The 13,850-nt window shown below is 63.4% G+C and overlaps 1 protein-coding gene and 1 long non-coding RNA gene across 6 annotated transcripts in view; one reads left to right on the top strand and one right to left on the bottom strand.

Moving 5' to 3' along the window:
• Nucleotides 1-4,807: 4,807 nt before the first annotated feature.
• LOC122206218 lies at nucleotides 4,808-6,090 on the bottom strand. The gene is made up of 2 exons (XR_006196388.1): nucleotides 5,839-6,090; nucleotides 4,808-5,157 (listed from the first exon to the last, which is right to left on the bottom strand). It is a non-coding gene; the product is annotated as an uncharacterized LOC122206218 (long non-coding RNA).
• A 270-nt stretch (nucleotides 6,091-6,360) lies between these two features.
• BAIAP2 (BAR/IMD domain containing adaptor protein 2) overlaps nucleotides 6,361-13,850 on the top strand; it is a 63,137-nt gene continuing 55,647 nt past the window's right edge. For 3 of the 5 annotated variants that reach the window (XM_042914702.1, XM_042914703.1, XM_042914701.1), the window contains exon 1: nucleotides 6,361-6,567. In XM_042914702.1, coding sequence (XP_042770636.1) covers nucleotides 6,514-6,567 — 54 coding nt within the window. In that variant the 5' untranslated portion in view covers nucleotides 6,361-6,513. Of the gene's footprint in view, nucleotides 6,568-6,789; nucleotides 6,881-13,850 lie in introns of those variants that run through there. The other 2 variants (XM_042914699.1, XM_042914704.1) reach the window with 2 other exon arrangements.

Raw genomic sequence — 13,850 nt, forward strand, 5'->3', positions numbered from 1 at the left:
AGGAACACCAAGATTGTGTCTCCGGACAGAGAGGCAGCAAGTGCGTGTGACGCCAGCGTCTTCCCTGTGCCCCCCGGGGCAGCGGAGTGACCAGCCATGGCCGTGTGTGCCCGGGGCCTCCTCACCGCTAATCTTCTGACGGAGGTGCGGGAACCTCAGGGTCCCGCTCACCGGCTGGAGGGCCGCACCAAAGCTGGGTGTGCCCGATGGGGCGTGGGTCTCCCTGCCCCTGTCCCTTCATCGGCTCAGGCGACCCCCCCACCAGCCCTCCCGCCTCACCTGGCCTGGGGAGGCCCAGGTATGGGGGTGCCCGCATCACCTGCCTGGGCTATTTAAATCTGCATTGTCAGTTAACGTATTCTAATCAGCAGGTGGGTGACCGAGCTGGCAGACGCGAAATGACGCTAAGCTGCAGGGGGGAGGAGCCCCCAGAGAAACTCTGAGCCTCTTCGCGCCCCGGCACTCACCCCCGCGCTGCCTCCCACGGCCCCTGGAGTCACGCCGAGGCGCAGTGATTATGTAAAGGGGCCGCCGGTTGCTGGGGAACCTCTCCCACCAAGCCCTGCCTCAGGGCCGGCACCTCCTGGCTCCCCCACACCCCCCTCCAGCCCCTCCAGGTCTGGCCAGGAGGGAAGCTGGGGGAAGCGGAGAACGGAGAACATTCTAGGCTGCCTTTCTAGGGGGCCAGGAGGGGCCCGAAGCCACACCTGAGCCTGTCCTGCCCTCCTCCGTCTCCGTCTGTGCTCCGTCTGTGTAGGGCAGCCTGGAGAGAGCCCAGCTCACTCACACCCCCCTCAAGGGCACGTACCCCGTGCTCCCTCCCGGGACAGACAAGGTAACGGCACAGATCCCTGCAGGCCCACGAGGAATCTGTCCTGTCCAGGGGCAATATTTTAGTTACACAGAAGAAAGCCTTTAAACTGTGTGCAGGTCAAGGATGAGCAGGTTTGGGGGAAAGAGCAAATCTAGGTAACCAACTAGGGGGGAGGAGGGGACAGCCCTCACCTGGAGTGGCAGGTCAGCCCGGGCTCACCCCTTCCTGGCCTTGGCCCTGGCCTGTCCCGGCCATGTAGGGCCGCACAGTGGGGCCCTGCGCCGGCCTCCTGCACGAGCTGCTGTCCACAGACCGGGCTCCAGGGAGGGGAGGGGAGGGGAGGGGAGGGGAGGGGAGGGGAGGGGAGGGGAGGGGAGGGACGACGGCTCCACCTGCTGTTCCCACAGAGGCCGGGGTCTCAGGTGAGATACAGGCCAGGTAGGGGCTGGTGCACCCCCCCTTTTAATAAACTTTTAATTTCCGGACGGTTTTCAATTTATATAATTACTGCAAAGATCCCGTCCCCCTCCCCCCCCTTCGCCTGTTTCCCGCCAACACCTCCCGTCGGCACACGGAGTGTGTCAATAATCACAAACTCCTATGGGTTCGCTGCTGTCAACCAAAGTCCATACTCTGCTCAGGTGTCCTTGGTCTTCCTGTTGCCCCATCGTCACGTCTCCCCTGGGGCCTCTGGGCTGAGCCGTGTCTCACGTCCCTGGTTTCCCGTGGCCGGGCAGTTCTGGGGCTGCTGGGGCCGTCCCTCCGTTGGGATGTGTCTGGAGGTTACACGGGGGTGACAGGGTTCCGGGAAGTAGACCACAGAGCTGAAGGGCCACGCGTGATCACCACGATGCCCAACTGCAGCTGCGACCTGGCCCGCCTGTCTGTCTCCCGGTAAAGCTCCTTCTCCCTCCTCCTGTGCTCTCGAGAGGGAGGTGGCCCTGCACGGCACACACTTAAGGGCCGGGGAGACTTCTTGAGACGGCTTCTCATGTGCCTTTCTACATGACAGCTGGTGCTTTCTAGAAATGTCCATCTAAGGGCTACCAACGATAATCTCTAGAACATTTAAGGGCTTGCCACATGCCAGACACAGTTCTCAGTGCTTTCCTTCTTCCTCTTCCTCTTTTTTTTTTTTAATGTTTTTATTTAGTTTTGAGACAGACAGAGAGAGACAGAACATGAGCAGGGGAGGGGCAGATCAAGAAGGACACACAGAGTCGGAAGCAGGTTCCAGACTCTGAGCTGTCAGCACAGAGCCCACTCGGGACTCGAACTCATGAGCCATGAGATCACGACCTGAGCCGAAGTCGGACGCTTAACCGACTGAGCCACCCAGGCGCCCCTTGGTGCTTTCCTGCTGTCTGCACCCTGAATCATCCCCATGTTCTGCGGCAGCTGCCATGGCCCACCTCCACCCAGGTGGGGCTGGAAGAGGCTATGGCAGTGCCCAAGCCCCGCCGGGCCGTCTCAGTGACTGGCTCCCGGTACCGACCCTTCCTGTCCTCTGCGTCCACTCCCTCAACAGCACACCCAGCTGGGAGAGGTCAGGCCTCACCCAGTGGCAGGAAACACGGCTCTCCTTTTGTGCTGGACAAAGCCACGGTGTGCCGGAGGCCGCTGAGGTGACCTTCCTGCTGGCGGCAGGCAGGACTCCCCCGAGCCTGTGAGCTTCCCGCTCCGGGCAGCTCCAGCTTTCTTGCTGATACTGCTGACAGTCACAAAGTGTGTGGGCCTGGCCAGGAACCAGAAAACAGTCCTCTGGACACGATTCGGACAGTTGTGCTGGTGACATGGCCCAGGCCAATCACCAGGGGCACTTGGCACGGACGGGAGGCTGGAGGGGTGAGGGGGGGGGTGGCAGTGGTGTAGGCCAGGGCAGACAGGAAAGATGAGGTCCTGCTAGGGATGCCCGTCCTTCCTGCTCTGGAACTTTCTGGTTACTGATTACAAGTGCTTGAATCCAGGAAGGAAAAAAAGGAAGAGAAGTCTGGATTGGGTGGCTCCTTCTCCGAGAGCGGGGAGGAAGGGGGAGGCGGAGGGAGAGAGAAACAGCCCCCTTGCCAAGCGCAGATGTCCCTGTGATCCGAGACAAATGGCCACCCCGTAGGCCAAGCCCAGCCAAAACCAGGTTAGGCTGGACAGAGAGATGGTGGCGAAAACCCTTCAAAGTTTTGCTGGGCGGCCACCTCAGAAAGGGCTCCTTCTGTTTAGCAAAAATTCACAAATCCTTGTGCCTGCCTGCCAGGAGAACAGCTTGCTTGAAAAGCAAAGGCTGTCATCCTGTAATTAAATCTGAGACCCCCCTCCCTACGTGACGCTGAGATGGAACCACTTATATAACACGCCTAAAAATAAGCTGATGAAGAGACGCACTTTTATTCTCCCTGCCTGCAGCCTTGTCTCCTGGGCCGCCCAGGCTGGGGTCTGCTGAGCCGGAGTCGGCGTCCACAGCACCACACGGTCAGGTTCTCGCCTCTGACTGCAGCCCGGCACCCGGCATGCACGAGGGCCCGGTGCCGGTGTGCGGGGCTGGGGCGGGGGGAGGGCCCTCTGGTTCAGAGCTACGTGCTGAAGATCCCCATGGCTACACGCCTCCCTGGTGGCGCAGACCGCAGAGGTGAGGACCAACGATCAGAAGTGACAGGGAAACAGAGTGCCAGTGCACCTGCTTCCTCGGGGACACCAGCTGCCCCTCAGCCCTGCCCCAAGTGCAGGAAGACCACCACCCTGTTCCGGGGGTGCTGGGACCGCCCATCTTGGCTGGCGCTGGTCCTCTCGGACTTCTCCATCGTGACAATGCCTTGCTCTGGCCGGTGTTGGAGGGGGTGGGCCAGACCCCAAGTCGGGGTGATGATTTCCCAGCTGCCCCGAGTGCCAACCCCCGGGCCAGGGGCTGGATCCCACAGCCCCCAACACACTCTGAGTTAAGGAGAAGGAACAAGGTGGGGTTTATAAAGGGCCCTGAACACTTCCAGAAGAAAGAGGTGCCAAGACAAGGGTGGCCCCCTAAGTCCTGGGAGCTGGTGCTGCTGCTGACCTGTCAGTACCCCGCCCACCATCTCGTCTCGTCCACCACTCAGGCCCTAGGACCTTACCCTTGGTCCTCAGCCCCGGCCCCAGACACCATCACCACGTGAAAGAGCTTCCACACAAGTAAGAAAACCCCCAGAGAACACTGGTGGTCTCCTGGCGGGGTGGGGGTGGGGGGCTAAGACCCCTCCTCACAGCTGAAGGACTGAGCACGCCTATGCTGGAGACCTTTCTGGAGTCTGGTGGCTCGGAGAGGCCGCCAGGCCGGGTCCAGGTCTCCAGGTCTTGATAGGACAGCCTCGCCCGCGTCTCACTCTGTGCCTGCCATCAGCCCCGCTCGCTTTCTGGGTGACACTCCACGAGAGGCTCGCTCAGTTCCACTTGTGGCAGGGTGCTGACAGCGCCCCTCCCCCACCGCTCACCTCCTGCCCAGCTGCCAGGGAGAGGGAGAGGCCCAGGATGGCTGCTGGAAGGCAGGCCAGGCTCGGAGTGGCTCCCCTACCTCAGCTGCTACCAAAGGGGAGCATGCCCTTGGGCAGGAGAACGATAGTCAAGGGCAGAACCTTCCAGAGAGTGGAGCGGTGATTAGGACTACAGATGCTTCTCAGGAGAGGACTCTCTCCTCCCTCCACTGTCTTGAGACCGAGGGGAGCGGCCAGCCCAGGACTCTCCAGACTATACCCCTCCCCACCCCCTCCCCGGTTTTCCTGCCGGCTTCCACCTGTCATTCTTCTGACCCCAACCACGTCACTTCCCTTTGGGCAAGCAGCAGCCAGCTCTACCCCGCCCCCACCCAGCTCCACCTCAGCCCCTGACCCCGGTCAGTTCAACAGACGCTGGTCCTAGGGCCGGCGGGATGCAAGCGTGCACCACACCATGGTGGCCGGGAAGGAAAGAGAAAGAAGGGGAAGGAGACAACCCTAACTTCACAGCCGCACAAGCAGATAAATGTCCCAGTCGTCAGAGCCGGTTGGAATTGCTTTCTGTCACTTACAACCAAAAGAATCCCAAAACCTATAAACGCAGGAATCTACTTTAAAACTCTGCAAACAACAAATAAAGAAGAGGAAGCCACAGCTGGTTTCAGGAAGGAAATTCAACCAAAAAGGATCTGCCTGTGACGGAAGGCTTGCAGACAGGAGGGCAGGCAACCTCGTCCTGCACGTTGCTGTCCTTTCTTCGGGATGATCCTACGAAGCAGAATGCGGTCCACTTGGGTCCTGGTAGACTGGCTGTGACTTCGGGACTTGTCTTAGTCCCGGTCTGTCGGACTGATGTCTTGTGGGGCTATGTCTCCCTGGGCACCTGGGCTTGAAGGGAAAGTATGAGTGACCATCCTGGATGGGATGCTGGCACAATGTCAGGGCTTTGTTATAAGGAAACACTCAGATCTGGTGTTTCACAACGTAAAGCAAATAATTCCTCCAAATGCAACTCTAATTTATATAAATATTTTTTCAAAGGAACTGTACTGGGATCCCTGTGTGCCAGCTTGGTCAGCTTCCCCCGTGGAACCTCCCTGGAAAACCAGGCAGCTCTGGCCCCTTGATCCTTCAAGGAAGGCTCTCCTCCACCCACAGGGTCCTCCCTCCCCAAAGAAACTGCCCCCAGCAAGGGTCGTCTGCCATCACAGGGTCCTCTCCTTCCCTGGGGGTCCCCCGCCGTCCTCTCCACAGGGTCCTCTCCCCACCCCCCATCCGCCCCCTCTACCATCTTCCTGGCAAGTTCTCCTCCCCGAGCCCCAGGGTGCCCCTCCCCAGGGTTTTCCTCAGGGCCCACCCCACCCCCATGCTCACCCCTTCCAGGGTCCTCCCCTCCCAGGGTCTTCCCGCAGAGCACCACCCCCTCCCCAGGTCCAGCCTTCCCAGCGCCCTCCCCAGAGTCCACCCCCCCCCCGTTAGGTACCACCCCCCCAGTATCCTTCCGTCTCAGGATCCTCCCCAGGGCCCATCCTCCCCGTGGCCCGAGTCTCCGCCGTCTCGCAGACTTACCTCCCAAAACTCCGGGTCCGGGCCGGACCGTGCGGCTGCGTGCCGGCCTCTCCCCATCATTCACTCCGCCCGCGCGGCCGGCTGCCCAGGGACTCTCCCCCGCCCTGCGCGAGCCCGCGCCCCCCGCCACTAGCAGGGAGCGGCGCCCAGGGGCCGCCCCGACTCGCGACTCAGCGAGGAGCCGCCCCCACGCGCTCTCGCCCACCTTCCGCTCTCCGCCTCCAGCGCCACCGGCCCACGCCGCCCCGCCCCCAGCCCGGCTGTCGCCCGGCCCCCAGGCTGTTCCCAGGGCCGAGGCCCGCGCCGCGCCTCCGCCTCCTCCCCCGCGATCGACAGCGCTACCGGCCAATTGCTGCCCTCAGCCGGCCCGCGGGCCCCGCCTCCTCCTCCATCTCCGGAACGTACCAATGGGAAGGGCGGTGCGGGGGCGGGGCCTGCCGGTTGCCTGGCAGCGGCGCGGCAGGGCGGGGGCGGGCGGCCGGGGGCGGTGATCCGGGTGCGGGGGGCGGAGCCTGCGGGGGGCGGGGCCTGGGTGGTTATAAAGGCGGCCGCCGGCGGGGTGCCGCGTTTCTGGTCCGGCTTCGCGCGCTGCCCGCCCGTTCCTGCCGCGCCCGCCTCCGTCGCCGCCGTCGCCCGTGCCCCCGCTCCGCTCCGCGGTGCCGCCGGACCAGCACCATGTCGCTGTCGCGCACGGAGGAGATGCACCGGCTCACGGAAAATGTCTACAAGGTGAGCCCCGCGCCGTCCGCGCGCCCGGGCCCGACCGGGGCGGCCCCTGGGCCCTTGGGGGGTCTTCTCGGAGCGGCAGCGGGGACCCGGCGCCAGCCGCTCGTTCGCAGGTGGGCTCAGGAGCCCCGCGCCCCGGCAGCCCTGCGTCGCCCCCGCGCGCCCCTTCCGCGCGCGTCCGCGCCGGCGCCCGGGGGACGGGGCCCCTCGGACCGGAGTGGAGCGGGGCGGGGGCCGCCGGGGGTCCAGGGGCCGCGCCGCGCGTCGCCCTGCACCCCGGACGGCGTGATGGCCCCGTGGTGGCCCCTCCAGCCAGGTTACGCAAGCCTTTGGGCACTTTCTCCTCAACAGGCTTTCCCCTTCCGCAACTCCTTCTCGGGCAGTGATGGACGGGGCCCCAGGTGGGAGGTCGCGCGCGGGCAGGTTGGAGGGGTGGACAGATAATCCATCATCTTATGTAACCGCGGAGGAGAAGACTAATTGTGTAGGAGGCTGGCGCGCCTGCCTCTGATGTGTGTGGAGAGTGGGGTTCGCGTCCTCCTCTGCACACTGTCGCTGTCACGTCTGAGTCCGCGGAGCCCCGCGGGAAGACCCCTCGGAGGCCCCCTCCCTGGTCATTTTGTGCCTTGTCGAGGTTAACAGGCCCTTGGGTTTCTGTTTCTCCAGCGTCTGTTTTCTCGGTTTAGACCCTCACCCCCAGTAAAACAGACCCAGGCTCCCAGGGGCTCAGGGCCCAGTGCAGTCCCAGGCGGGCATTTTCTCCAGAGGGAGAATCGGCCCCGGGCGTCCACAGCAATCCTCTTACAGAGGCTGCTTATTTCAGAACCGTATCTGAAGGTTAAGTGGTAGGCTGGGAGATTCAGGTGTTTACGCCGTGGCTGCTGGTTCACGGCCACTAAATGGGATTGCAGGGCCCCCAATTGTGTTAACAATTGTGGCTGTGCCTCCTTAGCCAGTGGCCTGTGAGGCCCTCCCCCTTAGGCTGGCTCAGGCTCTGGACGGCCAGAGGGAGACCTCCCAGGTGGCCCCCTTTTCTTTCAGCTGGGTTTAGGGTGGCAGACTGTCCGGTAACGCGGCTTCTCACGGAGGGTTTCAAGTTAGAGCTGGGTCATGGCAGGAATGCTGAAGCCGGGTCGGGATTGAGTAAGTCGGCTCTGGAGCCATGTTGGAGCTGCTGGTGAACATGAGTCGAAGAGGGCTGAGGACTCGGCACGGAAAAGGAACAGCCTCTGGGGTTTTGTGTTTGGTGTCACGGAGTGTGTGGCATACGTTTCTGGTCGTGTTGCTCTGCAAACGCTGTCGGGGAAGGGAGCTTCATTAAGTCATTAGTCATTAGTTCCGTAACCATGTGCTCGTTCTTGAAGGGGGGGGGGGGGGCGGGGAGGGAAGTGCCGGGCAGAGGGTCTCTTTCCTATTTTTCTTGCTTCTGCAACGAAACCATTAAACAGGAACTTCCATGGCGAGGATCGGGAGGGGTGCACGGCCTGGCTTCGCTCTGGGGAACCCACGATCATCCGCACTAAAACTCTCACAGCCTGGGCGGTGAGGCGTGCAGTCACCGCCGAGCGGCTTCCAGGCGGAGCTGTGATTTACCTGGAGCTCTGCAGGCAGCATGACGGCAAGGGCTGTGAACCCCCGGGAGCAGCCTGGAGGGTTGGGGTGCACATTCAACAGGCAAGTCTGTGGCGTGTGCTGTCGCTCAGTTCACTAATGAGCTCCCGTGGGCAAGCGCGGCAGAGAGAGACCCAGGATCTGCAGGGCTGGACGCAGCCGGCTTTGGTGAGAGCAGGGCTGTGCCCCCCGCGACCGCTCCGGGCCTCACAGCAGGCCCGCGCTGCAACGCAGGCCAGGCGGGTTGGGTTGTAGGCGGTGCTCTTCCCGAGGCTCTGTGGCCCGACTGCCAAGTCTCGAGTGCCGGTGCTGTGTTACCCTTTTGTGTTCTGTCGCTGGGGAGCTCGGGGCTCCGCAGCAGAGCCGGTGCAGGTGGGGCGGCGGGGGCACGCCGGCCAGGCAGACAGCAGCCCACACGGAGACACGGCTGGAGCCACCTGTGTGGACCCGGCTGGCCCTCTGTTTCGGCTGGGGGCCGCGCTGCCCCCGTTCCCGGGTCGGTGGCTTGCGGAAGGGTGGCCGGGATGTGGCCCCTCTCTGTGTCCCCTGCGCTGCAGCGCGGCTGTTTGCTTTGGCCCTGCATCCTTTCAGCTCCAGCTCTGAGTGCTGTTTGCCTTGGCAGAGGCGGGAGCGGCGGGGACACTCGTCCTTGGCCTTGCTGATTAAAAATGTGAGAATAGACCGCACTCCTCCCTGGAAGAACCAGCAACACAGACTTTCACCTTTTTCTCTGTGGCCCAGCTTCTGCCGGAGCCGCGTCCTCGGGGAATTTCACGGAAGCTGAAGGGGAGAGCAGCAGAATGCCTTCCTGATGTCCCCTGAGAACTCACCCTCGGGGCTGGGCAGGGCGACAGGCACTGGGCCGGGTCCTTCAGGGGATGGGGGTGCAGGCAGCAGACCCCAGAGTCCAAGACCTGGCCAAGGGGGCAGCCCTGGGGGGTTGCCTGGAGTGAGGGACAGAGTGGGGCGGGGGCCAGCACGAAGTGCTCAGAATGAAGCCCCAACTACAGCCCTCTCGGGAGAGACCTCTGATGACCCGATGTAGGGAAAGGGGCTTCTGTAGCAGCTGGCCTCTGTTCCTGGGGATTCTGGGGAGCGACTGTCAGGTTGGTGTTCTCGTGGTCCGGTAGGCCAGGAGCAGCCGTGGCTCTCAGGTGACCTTGTGACCCTGGAGGGGAGAGGCTGTGCAGCGTCTCCAGGAATAGGGGCATCCGTGGCTTGTCCTGAGGACGTGGGAAGGTGGGAGACAGCCTGAGAAGGACGAGTTCCCAGGAAAGCCGTGGATGTGATTGTTTATGGTGTTGAGGCTTCTGGTCCTTGGTCCACACGACCCGGCCGGTCACTAGAGGCTGTCTGGTCGTCCCCACCGTGTAGCTGTTGTGGGGAAGCCGGCCCGGCCGCAGCTGCCTCGTGAAGGTGGTGGGTGAGCCCGGGGCTCCCGGAGCTGGAGTCAGGCAGGTTGGCTGCCGCTGGTGCCGTTGGTAAGGCTGGTGCAAGGTGGTGGGTGTTGGGTGCTCGTGGGAGGGAGCTGACCTGGGCAGGTGAGAGCCCGCGGCTGGCTTTTCCCATTGAGGCCCGGCTGCCCGGGCCCTGCCCACTACCCTCTGCTGTGTCCCACGTTCTCCTCCAGGTGGGTGCCCGGGGGAGCCCCGGGAAGCCTTGTACCGCTGACCCCGGGCCCGCTTTCCCTCACACACAGCTGGACAATCACGCTGGAGTGATTGCTGCCATCGGAAGCCTGGGGTCTGGCGTGGACGGAGCTCAGTGGACCCTCGGCCGGAGAAGGCCCGCTGGGCTGTGATAGGCAGCTTCCCTGGCAATGGAAGTGCCTGCTGTGTGTGCTTGCGTGTGCTTGTGCGTGCTTGCCTGCGCGCGTGTGTGAACGTGAGGACGCGTGTGTATGCGTGTGGCGTGTTTGCTTAAGAGGCACTCCCGGGGGTGCCCCGTCGGGGGTGTCTTCTGGGGGTGGCAGCGCCCGCCATCACTGCTCTCTGGTGTGCTGTGGGGTGCACGTCCCGGCCTGCCACCGTCCCGCGCCCTGTCTGGAGTAGCCGGCTGGTGAGGGGCAGTTTCTCTGTTGTGCCGACCTCGGAGCTGCCTGGCTGTGGCAGCTTCTTGTGCCTAAGTCACGTCCCAGAGACTGTCGGCTCTGCACAGGCTCCTCGTTGGCTGGATGCCTGGGGCACGGACGCTGAACACAATGGGGTGGCCTCGAGGCACTGGGGCCCAGCCCTGGGGTTCTGTGGAGTCCCGAGCTGGCTCGGGAGGGTCTTGCCTGGGCTGTCCCTGTGGGTCTGGCGTCCAGCACACGTCCTGTGTCCGGGAGGTTGGCTTGGCTCTCGGGACTGACCGCTGTGCGCCGGGGGCTTCAGGTCGGAATGGTGGCTGGCGCTGGCCCCGGGCTTTCGGGTGCCATCAGCAGGGAGAGGCGCTCGCAGGTGCCGTGCGGTTCTGGATGCCGCTCCCTCGGGGCCATCCCCCCTGGCATGGATGTGCTGGCTGGGCTGCCTGGGACAGGCTGCCTTTCGTGGGAGGGTTGGGTGCTGAGAGAGAGGGCCTTGTCCCCTCCTCCCGGGCTCGGGGAGGAGGGCCGCACTCCTCCTGAGTTTGCAGGTCTCAGTCCTGCTCAGGAGATCCCCGCGATGTTACCGTGGGACGTGGGGGGCACTGGGGGGCCACGGACCCGGCTGGCCTCGCTGCCCACTCATCCCCGTTCAGCCTGGCATGGCACCCTGGACATGGGCTGTGTGCTGTCACCTTCCAGTCAGGACACCTGAGCCGTCGGTCCAGCACGGGGCGCCCTGGGCCGCTGGCCTGGCTGGCTCCGGGCCTCTTTCCTCCCTCCTGCGTGTACTGAGCCAGGGCCTGCCCGCGTTGCCTTCTTGGCCCCTCTACTTGGGCCTCAGGGTGGGGCAGGTGTCCCCATTGTAGCGCAGACCGTGTCCCCCGGACACACAACACTGGGGCGCCTTTGGTGGGGCGGTCGGTGCCAGGCTGCCGTCCGATGGCAGCCGTAGTGGCGACGGACGGCATGGACTGAGCCAGCACCCGCCTCCCCGGCTCTGATCCGCTCCTGGCCCTGACTGGGCTGCGTTGCCGGGATGGGGGTGGGGGGCTCGAGGGGCCCCGCCCCAGTGGGCACAGGTGGCTCCGGACAGTGGCCCGAGGGGAGGTGGGTGCCTAGGCTTCTCCTAAAGAGAGAACCTTTTGTCTCCAAGTGACATGCTCCCCAGTAAGGCCAGCCTTCCCCTGAGACCCAGGTGTGCTGACTCAGGACCGGCGTGGAGCCCTGACTGGGGCCTGCACGTGAGCACAGCGCTTGGAGGAACAGGCCGGGTTCTGGGGCGCCCCTCCCGGTCTGCCCTTCCGGCTGCTCCCGGAGCAGCAGCTCGGTGTCTCGTGGGTCCTAGAAGCTGTGGCAGGTCTGTGGCCCCAAGCACAACGTGTCCGTCTCTCTCAGGGCCCGAGGCATGCCGGGTGCCGCCTGGGAAGCGGTCGGTCCTGCGGCATCCTGGGCCTTGGCATTGGTCCCCACAGCAGGGGGCCACGGGCCTGTGAAGAGAGGGGCTGGGTGGGGAGGGGGGGCCCGGAACCACACCGGGCCCGTCTCTAAGAGGTGACCTTGGGGACGGGCCAGGGGGTCCGTGCCCACACTGTCCACAGGAGCCTTCTCCTGTCTCCAGCCCCTCCTGCCGACGTGCACCGCAGGAGCCCCCGTCTGGCCCCTGGGCCCCTGCAGGCCAGCAGGGTGGAGGCTCACCTGGCCCGTCCCTGCCCTGGCTCTGTGACCCAGCGGGATCAGTCCTTCTGCAGGCACCCGGTGTCCAGGATGGTCCCAGGTCCCTGCAGGCACCCCTTCCCACTTCGGGGCCCGTCTGGGGTCTGTGGAGCCTGTCTTGAGGTCTTCGGCTACGAGATGAGCGTCTGAGGGCACTGCCGTGGGGGGCGGAGCGCAGGAGGTGTCTGGACGCGCGTCCCCGGACTCACACCCCGAACTGAGATGCCGGGGGCCGGTGAGGGCCACCAGGAGGAAACAAGGCCGCCGATCAGAACGCAGTGCTTTCTTTGTGGTTGGGATTTTAACGATTTACTTACGGAGGTAGTTTTTTAGAACCATTGGACGATTTTTAGAAAGTCATGTGTTAAACACGCGTGAAATAAATCGGTAGGGTTTGCGTGAAACTGCTTCATGTTCAGAGTCAGGCTCTCCCGAGTTTTGTTCTGGCTCACAGCCCAGTGTCACGGTGTCCCCCTCCGCCTCCCCCTCCCCCGGGGCCATCGGGTGTCGGTGTTTCCTGAGCGAGGCTTTGGTGTTTCGTTCCAAGCCTTGAGACCCATCCCGCCTTCTTTGTTGCCTTCTTGTTTCTCTGATTGAAGGTTTCCAGACAACAGCCAGGACCCCTGTTCCTTCTGAGTTGGTAATGGTTTGTGGATGTGACGTCCACGTTTGCCTGTGGCCAGCCATACCAGGGACAGTCATGGGTCGGCGTGTGGCAGGTGACGACGCGTGTAATAGATCACAAAACCAGGGCACCTGTAACCAAGATGTCATAGGTGTTTGTGCTGGGAAACAAATCGATGTTTTGATGTTGGAGTTGGCGGTGAGAACGGGGTGGGGGCCCCCCATCCTGGAGCCAGAATACTGTCCAGCAGGGCACAGCCATCACCCGGGGCCACACACGGAGGCAGAGTGGACTTGCCGTTTCTGGTGGGACTTTTAAAAGAAGAGGTTGGCAGGGGCGCCTGGGTGGCGCAGTCGGTTAAGCGTCCGACTTCAGCCAGGTCACGATCTCGCGGTCCGTGAGTTCGAGCCCCGCGTCAGGCTCTGGGCTGACAGCTCGGAGCCTGGAGCCTGTTTCCGATTCTGTGTCTCCCTCTCTCTCTGCCCCTCCCCCGTTCATGCTCTGTCTCTCTCTGTCCCAAAAAAAAAAAAAAAAAAAAAAAAAAAAAAACGTTGGATAAAAGAAGAGGTTGGGGCAGAAGGGCCGCTGCCCAAGGTGAAGTACACCCAGGGCCTCTCTGCACCCGTGTGAGCCTCCCATGGGGCTGGTCAAGCCCTCTCTGCCCTGGGAGACTCTCTGGTGAAAGAGGCCTGTTGTCTGTCCCTCCTTCCATTCTCTCTGCTACTCCTATGGAAGCCTCGTCTTTTGCAGTCCAGAGCGGAGCTCAGGCCATGGCCTGTCCTGCCCTTGGGAATCCGGGGCCTTGCTGGCCCCAGGCTGGAGTGGCTTGGATGCACCCGTCTGCTGGGGGCTGGGGTCAACCCAGCAGCCGGAGTCATGATTTCAGGCCCCACCTGGGGAGGGGGCTGTGAAGTCAGGTGTCTCACACTCTGTCTCTGGCTCTGCCTCGGCAGCGGGGGGCAGGCCGTGGGCCACCTGGGCTTTCCAGCCTGCTGGTAGTCGTGAGTAACTTTGACAGCCATGGGCCAGGCACTGTGTGCTGAGAGCCGTGCACCTGACCTTGCTTATCCCTCAGCCCGCTGCTCGAGGGGACCCTGGCTGGCCCCGGCGGGCAGGGCGGCCTCTGTGAGGTGAAGCAGTGTGGTCTAGCCGTCAGCTGGTCAGGGGCTGAGCCGGGGCTGGACCCGGGCCTGTTGAGGCCTGGAGCCGGCTGTTTTTCCATTCGAGGGTCCCGCAGATTTCAGGCAAGTTTTTTCTCCTTAACGAGTAAAC

Source organism: Panthera leo, chromosome E1, assembly GCF_018350215.1.
Source record: "Panthera leo isolate Ple1 chromosome E1, P.leo_Ple1_pat1.1, whole genome shotgun sequence".
NCBI classification, from domain to species: Eukaryota; Metazoa; Chordata; class Mammalia; order Carnivora; family Felidae; genus Panthera; species Panthera leo.